This window comes from Pygoscelis adeliae, unplaced genomic scaffold, assembly GCF_000699105.1.
Source record: "Pygoscelis adeliae isolate BGI_AS28 unplaced genomic scaffold, ASM69910v1 Scaffold669, whole genome shotgun sequence".
Taxonomy (NCBI): domain Eukaryota; kingdom Metazoa; phylum Chordata; class Aves; order Sphenisciformes; family Spheniscidae; genus Pygoscelis; species Pygoscelis adeliae.
The window spans coordinates 122,570-132,165 of record NW_008825439.1 but is presented as its reverse complement, the minus strand read 5'-3'; the positions used below and the strand labels follow the sequence as shown (position 1 = coordinate 132,165).

The window sequence follows — 9,596 nt, the reverse complement described above, 5'->3', positions numbered from 1 at the left end:
CTGAATGAAAACAAAGTGCAGAAACATGAGTTTGATGCAAGAGTTTAGCTACAGAGGTGAGGAGGAAGGCAGCTGGCAGGTATAACACTAAGCAGACTCTTCCCACAGCATTCTTCAAACAGGGCTGCCACTACGAGGGGGGAAAAGCATTTGGAGTAGCTGACAAAAATAAGGGAGGAATGGCAGAATTACCATTGCTGGGCAATAAACACGTGCCTGGCTGCCTTCTCTGCCTCCTGCAGCTCTGTTGCTTCACGGAGCAATACTCAATACTTCCTCAGTGTTTCCCCTGACCCACTGATTAAAGCCGTTTATCCTTGATCCCACTACAAGAGCGAGAAACATCACTTTATGGAAGGTGAAGTGTGAGCTGTTTATCCAGCTCTGGATGGATCCTGAGCACCCAGCTCCGCGGCCGCAGGACACCTGCTCCGTGATGCTTCCCTTGGGATCACCGTTCCCTGCAGGACAGGGGAACGTGGCCCCTTCCCATCATGCTGACACGAGCCTGGTCTAGCAGCGTTTGGCTCCAATGCAAAAAACACTGCCCAGGACATGGGGGCTATTCCTGTTGATTTTCAGCGCACTTTGATAATCTCCACTGTCTGTATGAGCAAGTCACCAGTAACATCATCTCAAAGACATAAAAGGAGACTTCCAGCAGCATGGAAAGGCACTGGGTAATTCTGGTTTGAGCCAGTATCCATCTCAGCAGGGCAGCCTGGGTAAGTCGCTTGATGTTTCTATAGTCTAGTTCCTGTGCCTTAACACATGCTTTTGTGGGAAGAGTGTAGAGAAACCCAAAATCATTAATGACTGTTACTCCCACACACACTAGAAATCTAAGGATTCTAGAAATCAAGTCTTTCCTTACTAAAATGCTTTCCAAAAACCCTCCGACAATATCTGAATGGCTACCTGCTGTCCTTCCGATTGCTTTGTTCAATTTAAAAAAAAAAACCACAACTCAGGGTCAGGTTAAGCATAAGGGCTAAGCTTCTCTTCTATTTAAAGAAAAACCAAGAGAACCAAACATTGGATTGTTTAGCACAATGCTACTCCACAAAAAGGAGACGGACAGACACATCCAAAGCCCAAGGCTGCAAGCTCTGCTGTGCTTGATGTAATTATTAGGATGCCACAGCAGGAAGAAGGAGGCGATTACTAATAGGGGACAAAAGCCTGTTAAGAAGCACTGGCTAAGCTCACAGAAAACTAATAAGAGACTGAGTCTTGGAAATGCTCCTGTGCTTGCAGGTAGAGTCTTTCTTCAGCCCCTCTCAGTGCTATGAGATGAAAAGCCTCACCACCAGCAGCTGTGCCAATTAGAGGACCCTGGGAGACCACGGGAGATGTGTGACTGCCCTCCGAGCCAGAAGCATGCTCTAGTTTCTCCTGCTTTCTAACTACAGGCAGGGTCTCTAGAGAAACCTCTTTGCTTCCAGCTGGGCAAAGCTGACGCAAAAACTCACTGCCTCATGGGAGAAGCATAGAGTCAAGTATACAGAGTTGGATAACCAGCTCAAATACCTAGCAGATAGTGACACACGAGAACCAACTACACTGCCCCGAGCCTAGGGGCAGTTCACTGAGGTCTTTAGACCCACAGCACTGATAGGAAAGAAAGTGCTTTCCGTGCTTTTCTCAACACCTACTAGTGTACGCCATAGACTAGCTCCTGACATGCTTCTTTACAGTGCTTACTGACAAAGCATCGGTTTGACTGCGTGGCAAGCTGATCACCACCCTACGACTAGATGTAATGAACAGGAGAACTACTTCATTAGGAAGTACAAAAGCATACAGTGCTTTGCTGTCTAGCTTGAAGCACTCTAGTCCTCAGTGGTAGATGGGAGGACAGTCAGTAACAGCAGGAGCCATTGTTTGGAAGACCAGCTCTATATGGTGCTTTAAATGCCGCCTGGCATTTAAGAGCCCAGCCCCAAGCAGTCTCTTTTATGGCCCACCATTACTGGGAGGCATGTGCATGGGGAAAGGCAGTCTTGAAAAGCAAATGCCTGCTCCTATCATCTCCCAGACCCAGTGAAACAACCAATGCACAGTGCTTGGCTACTATGTAAAAGAGTCAGCCCGACTGCTTAATTAATTGACCAGGCAGCTACATAAGACCTGCCTCCCCAGCCTCTTTGATCTCTGTCAGGGGTAGGTCGCAGTTACTCCTCTGCAGAACACCAGTGCAGTTCAAGCCTGTCAGGTTTTGTTCTGTGGCTCCTGCAGATGCCTCCCATGCCATAACATCTACCAGGCATCATCATCTGACAGCACACGGCTACCACTGCTGGTTTTTTTCAGAGACACAACAAGAAAATAGTGCTCTTCCTGCCTGCAGGCAGCACAAAGGAGGCCCATCACCTTCCAGGATCAGAGCCTTGTTTTCACAAGGTTCCCAAAAGCTTTCTGGGCAAGCTTGTAGGCAGGACCTCCGCCGAGCAGCTGCGGTCCAGCAGGCAGCTCTGCATGTCCTCAGAAGCACTTCCTATTCAAATAGGAGATAAGCTAATGCAGCCTCCGCGATGAAGCATCCTTATGATGCTTTTTGTTCTTGTACTTTTATCCGCCCAGGAAATCTCTGCTCAGAGGCAGCATGTTCAAACAGATCCTTTAAAAAAAAAACCCTCAGAGATAACGGGGCCTTTCCCCCCCCTCAGACAATGGCAAGGATAAAGGAGGAGGATATGGAGGAGGGAGAAGTATGACATTAAAGAGAAAGAAAAAAAATTTCCTATTGTCCTGGAACGCTTCTCCACATACTGATTCCATATGGAGCAAATACCAAGGGATATTTCTGTCACCAAACTGTCCAGAAAACCAGAACTAACACACATTAAACAGTCCTAGTTCAATAACCCAGCTTTAAGAAACCCCTGTTCTTCTGCTCCATTAGTACTAGCTGGCTTCTGAAAAAAAAAATTATCCAGAACCCTTAATTATCAAGAACCAGTCACGCTAGAAACATATTTTCAACATATTCATTATTTACCGGTTAGCAATTCAAATGCTTTAACCGGATGCTCTAATAGGAGGAAAAAAAGCCAAGTAGAGGTTGCCAGAGCTCCAGCAGAGCTGGAGGAAGGATATCTAGTGACTTCCATGTGTCTGCTGTCAAAAGGAAAAATGAGTTGAGAGCAATAGCACAGGTACATTAGCATAAGAAGCAGAAAGAGAATGACTAATAGGAAGAAGCTGAACACTCACTTGTGCTGCCTTATCTGCTGTATTGAAAATCTCTTGGCTGGGTCGTATTCAAGCATCCCTGAAAAGAAGGAAAAAAAGTCCAGGTGTGATCACAGATGCTCTCAGCCAAGTTGAAGACAGGAAGCATAAAGCTCTACCCTTCCCTCCCGCCTCCCACCCCCAACAGCGACTGCTGTGTCCAGTCCTCCTGACAGCTTAGGGAGCCTTTACCTCCCTAAGAATCTGCTGCATTGGTCACAGGAAGCTCAGCAACAAAATCCCGACTTCATTGCTGGCTACCTGATCAAGTCTGTTCCTCAGTTTCCCCACCCGAAAAGTGGGTATGACCCTTCCCTCCTTCACGCTGCAGGGACAGAGGCTTGTACAGCCCTGGATCATATGTCCAAGCATGTCTCCAGGCAAAGAACGTCAAGACTTTGCATTTCACAGATAATGCTATCGAACTCTCTCCACGGAAGAGCCAAAGCCTTAGGCACAGCATATATCCAGTTGCTCAGCATCCCAGGAACGCTAGTCTGGTGAAATTCTATTCTGGAAGTACAGCTGGGGAGAACTGACAAAAAATAATCCTCCTGTCCGTCCTTTTGCCCTAGCCAGGATTTTGATGTCTGGCATCATCTGCTAAGATAACTGGGGTGGGGGTGAGAAGAGGGGAGGAGAGGAAAAGTGGCTTATCTGTATTCTCTCTAGGAGAGAGGGAGATGGATACCTTAAACAGATTTATGAGATGCCCACCCTGCTCCACTGTCTTTAAAAAGCTTTTCAACTCAACAGAAGGGAAGTAGCAAATTTTGCCGTGTTCTTCAGAAACTAGCCAATGGGACCTAACAAGTCTCATCCAGCAGCATCCAAGATATTCTCCAATGATGGTTTCAAGAATGTATTCATCTAATGAGTGTTAACAAAATCTCACTGCTGTACATTACAAGGAGTTTTGCTTTTACTGGATGATACCCCCTTGTTGCTCTTGAAGCACTAGCACTGTTGACTCTTGCACAGGTAGCACGAAGAGTAAGGTTTTGGAAAGAGGTGAGAGAACAGGAAGACTCCATCTCCAGCAACCAGAAGAGAAGAAAGACTAGGAAACAGAACAGACTATCAAACAGGAGTTAAGAAAGTCAAGACAAGGAACAAACAGTGCAGAGTGCTGGGGAGAGCCAGTACAAGGACACAGTGAAAACACAAGGACGGGAGATACATTTGGATGGACGCTTAGGAAGGGAGGGCTGGAAAGAGACATTGTAGTTCAAGTAAGAAGTTGCAAGGGTTTTGCAGATGAATTTCTGCAATACTGTTGAACAAAGGTAATGGAAGAGATAAATCACCAACAGCACATGTGATAACAAAAGCTGATCCAGAACATCTTCCTTGTCAGTTCAGTTCGTATCACGTTACTGACAGTAATAAATATTGGCAAAGAAAAGGTATAGCGCAGAAGGGCTGAAGTTATTTTCCCCCCAGAAACCAAAATACAGTTTGCCATGGCACTTTGTAAAGGTTTATCAGTGCTGATGACAGCACTAATAGCTTTAAGGCAGATGGGGTCACTACTGATCCACATTACATCACTATGAAGTAGGTTAAAGAGACACGGGAAGACCTCTCCGAGCTGGAGAAGGTCAAGTGCATCACAAGCATCTGGCCTCATGAACTCAAGGCACTAGAGTCTTCAGAGCCCAACTCTTCAGAGCTCTTTAGACAGAGCATACCGGAAATTTATACTTGCCTTGCCGAGACCACAAAACCCACCATATGGCTATATTAGAGTTACACGGCTGAGCTCGACTGCAGCTAAAGCAATGGCTCCCTGCTCAAGAGCTCTAAACTGTGAGAGTAGTTCCTTATCTGCTCCCCTGAATAGGCTAAAGCCCTATAAACAAGCAACCAGCAGCCCAGGCTGCAGCTACAGATAAAAACTGCATGTGGCAGGAGGTGATTAATGCCAGCAACAGTGCCAGAAGCTGAACAGCTAGGTCTGCTACTGAGGAACACCACTGAAAGTGTATTTTGAGGTGGTCTTGCAGTAAGGGTGAGAGAAGGGAAGATACGGTTGAACCATCTTCAACAGAGAAGGGATTTGATCCTGAATCTTGCTGTCCTGCAAAGTGCTGCAATGCTTGTAATACAGCATTTAGGTGCTTTCGCAGGGCTAATTCCAAGTTGTTTCCTCACCTTAGCCATAGTTACTGAAACGATGCTAGAGAAAGCCCTCCTTTTTTTCAGTGAATACTACAAAACAAACTCCCTTACTGTTAAAAAAAAATTTATCAGTTTAACACTGAACACAGCCTTTATGAAAGACTTTCTCCACAATAAGGGTCCTTGCAATGTGCGTACTCCTTTCTTCCGTACTCCAGCATGTCTCCATAGCAGTCCCTGCAGCCTTCTCGGAATCACAGAACAGCTGAGGTTGGAAGGGACCTCTGGAGATCATCTACTGCAACCCTCTTGCTCAAAGCAGGGTCAGCTTGCCCAGGACTGTGTCCAGTTGGGTTTCGAACATCTCTACGGATGGAAACTCCACAACCCCCCTATGCAACCTGCTCCAGTGCTCAACCACCCTTGCAGTAAAGGAGTTCTCGTGTTCAGACATAATTTCTCCTCACCTTGCAAGGAAAGTAGTAATAATTGGAAAACAAGATGGGAAGGTGGTTCAGAGAAAAAATCCCACACCTAATGAAATGACCTATTAATAAGATTATTAGACAGTAGCTTCACAGCTGAGCTGCCCAAATTTGTTGGCTTTTTTTTTTTTAAGAAATAGGACTGCAAAGAGATCTTACATGAAGTCTAGGTGACACCAAAGCAAGTACTGGCTAGGTTATCTTATTAATGTAATAAAAACAGGTAAGTCAGGACACCACCTTCCCCCCTCCCAATTTATTTCTTTAAAGACCACATTTCAAGGTGTCTTTGGAATCCAGCTTGTTATCATCAAGTTCAGGATAAGCTTCTGCACATCCAAGCAGATACAACTGGAAACGCTTCATAGAAATCTGAAGTACAGTGGGACTGTCTCAAGGCTCTTGCACTTTCAGTTTGGGATTAATTTCACTAGGGTGCTGCAGAAGAGGAGTTGGAGCACCCTCATAAGCAGCTCACTTTGACCAAAGGAAAAAAATAAACATGCAGCAATTCAAACACTGTTTAAGGAATGACAGGGCTAACAAAGAAATTTAAGGCATTTACTAGATGAAACTGGTACAAGCAGAGGATAAAGTTCTAAGGTAAATTTTTAAAAGAGGCCTAACAGCACCGGTTAAATAGCTATGGTGCAGAGAGCTGTACTGTTCTCAAGCAATTAAAAAGGCCTAAAGAAGATAATTGAGCAAAAAGAATATTTACTTTAATGAAAAAGGACAGACTGTATTTTGGGCAATGTTTGAAAGAAAATGGAAAGTCCAATCACCAAAATGTACATTCATGCGTTCAGCTCTGACTCACTCACGGCAGCTCTGTGGCTGAAGTCCTGTACTGAAAAGCGACTTCATCAAGACAAAACATCATGTACTATTCACCAGTCAAGTCATCTAAGAGTGTCTGCCCACAGTAACTACACATACTCTCTACCATTTACGGTAAAGATTTCCATGCAGTTTATCTGCGAGTAGAGACGAGACACTAGCAGGGCGATTCTTCGGGAGGACGCCTAACTCGCAAATCTCTGCTCCCGTGGTATTTCAGAAGGATTCGCCGTGCCCATACATGGGATATTGTGCCCATTTACAACACACCAGCAGTCTCAAACCCCTTTCAAATTATGTCAAGTGGCAATCCGGAAACTGGAGACATGAACTTGTCTTGAGCTCCTTACAGACTGCAGCCCACACACTTCAATAATCCTGAACAAGCATAGCATTGTATCATGTGGCAGAGTATCTAGTTTTTAGCAGACAGTACAATCTTAGGTATGTCGTTTGAGAAGCCGGAAGGAATCTAACAGCAAGAGTTAATGAACTCAACCTGGATTTCACCTCAGAGTCTCCAACTCAGATCAACATTTCAAACAACCAATATAAAGCAGTAAATTTTGTAAAGTGAGACAGGACTTCTTCCCTCTCCTTCATCTTCCACAAGCACAGCCAGGCGTTCTGATCATAAACTCCCTCCGCAGGCAAACCTTGAGTCTTTGATCAAACACATGTGGAAGACTTGCCCGCTGGATGGGTTATAGACACCAGCCTGCCTGACTGTTGGCTCCGGGGATGCCCTGCTACTCCAGAATTAAAGCATCCCTCTGTCATCAGGACACGCACCCTCTCACCACCCCTGTAATGAAAGGTCATGGCAGTTGCACAGAAGTGAGAGGACAAAACGCTGAGAAACTAACCAACTCGTCCCCAGTCACAAAGTCTGTAGCAGAGCCTGGAAATAAATCCAGATGTTTAATGCAGAGACTGCAGTCTCAAGGCTTTCTCTTTCAGTAAAAGTATATTAGAAGAAGAGGAAGAAAAGCTGACCTTGTGCATTTTTCTTGCCCAGAAGCAAACTGCATATGAGTTGATAAGTCACACGCAGATGGTGACAGAAGAACCTTAAGGCTATTTATAAATGCTTCCACTCTGACACATCTTTACTGACTGTACACACAGAAGCCAGAACAGTACTAGCCCTTCTCTTTTCCATCAGTGGAGAGTATAAATAAAGCTTCATCCCTGATTAGGGCGACAAAGAGAGGCGCAGCATCCCAACTAATCTGTTGAAATACACTGTCATATAAGTCTCTTTACAAGTCAAATACCACAGAAGCTTTAAGTCCTCTAAATTCTGCTTCGTCTGGAAAGAGGAACAAATAAATAAAAACAAGCTCAAGGTGGGGGGAAGTAAAAAAAAGAAAAACAAAACACACTAAAAAGTAGTCAACAGAAGAACAGGAAAAACCTTAAAAAGCGTATTCTAGTATTTGCTTCACAGCCAGACCAGTACTATGGTCAACACAGCACTTACAGCCAGCATACTGAATTCTTCCCTACCATAAAACCAGAACAAATGCTTGCAGCGCTGCAGAGTGCTTTAAGAGTCTTTTAAAAGCAATGCAAAGGTGAAACAAAGTCTCTAGTGAGATAGAGCTGAGCTGTGGGTGTCTGTGCTGCTCATATAAAAGCATCAGCCAGCCATTGACAATATCTGATCTGCAGGCTTTTGATTCAGTTTCAACCTGCTGCAGAAGTAGCAGGCACCTACCAGGAAATGCAGATGTTCTGGAGAAAAAGCATGAACCAGATAAGGCATTCAGGTTTTGTCACCACAGCTACGTAGTATCACCACTGCAAAGCTCAGCCCTTGTCTTCAGCAGATGCCTTGCTATCTGCTGGGCTGTGGAGATGCTCAGGCCTCCACAGCGTGGAGGGAGCCAGGGCAATCCCACTCCAGAATTCAGTCACCTCAGGTCCCCTGGGTACTCTAACCACTAGAAAAAGTAAAGTGTGTCAAACCAAACAAGGAGAACATCAGGAGTTTTTGCCAGCTTTGACTGTGTAACAGGTGCATACGACAAGATGAGGGGTGGGAGAGTGCTCTCAGGTGGGATGGAGGGAGGACAGTGAAAGGAATCCTTAGGACTTCCCACCGCCCTGGAAGAAAGGGTCAAGTTGACAGAGAGACACAGACATCTCCTCCCAGGTAAGCTCCTCTGCCTACCAAACGCGCTCGACTTGCATGTCTGTAGTGTCCAAACACAGAAGAGATGAAGAGAGACGGCAGCTAGGATGGAGGCAACTCAGGCTGAAGAGATGGACAAAGGGCATCGGGTGCGAGGCTCCTCTGTTTAAAGTGAGGCAGCAGGAAAAGCAGGAGATTCTGACTGCAGATCTCATACACGGGATGGAAAGAGAACTAAAAAAGGAGTTATTCTGCTAATGAAGCATTAGACTTGAAGCTATCAATATCCTCAGGACAAGAAAAGAGAAACAACTGCCACACTCATTTTCCCTGGGGTACAACACTAAGTGCAGCTGAGAGGCTTATCACAAACCTCAAATGATTTCTGCTGGATGCTTTAGAAGACTGGCTGCCTGTCTAGATGGACCACTGGATTTACTCCATTTGGTCAATTCCCAAGCTCATAAAAAAGGCCGTGTTTTGAGTCAGCATTCACAAATCAAACGCCACATGTAGATCAGGACATCGTTCCCTGAGGCACGCGGATACGATGTGAAACACACATCAGTCAGAAGTGCTGGGCTGTACGCAGTAGCCACATTAGTCTCAGCAGAACAGCCAAGATACCAGCTGTGCCGACTGCAATTTGAAGCAATGCCTTATGTAATGCGTTCTGAAAGCTGTTAAAGCTAGTTAATGCTTTTTGAAACACATGGAAATAACTTATTTCATAATCGGTATGGGGCCAGATAAGCTAAAATAGCCTCCTGTGAGTGGGA

At 45.3% G+C, this 9,596-nt stretch overlaps 1 protein-coding gene across 1 annotated transcript in view; it reads right to left on the bottom strand.

The window, feature by feature from the left end:
- Positions 1 to 9,596, bottom strand: part of STK11 (serine/threonine kinase 11) — a 45,953-nt gene that overhangs the window by 16,796 nt on the left and 19,561 nt on the right. Inside the window, exon 7 of the mRNA XM_009331172.1 lies at positions 3,217 to 3,274. Within this exon, the coding sequence (XP_009329447.1) occupies positions 3,217 to 3,274 (58 nt within the window). The remainder of the gene's footprint in view (positions 1 to 3,216; positions 3,275 to 9,596) is intronic.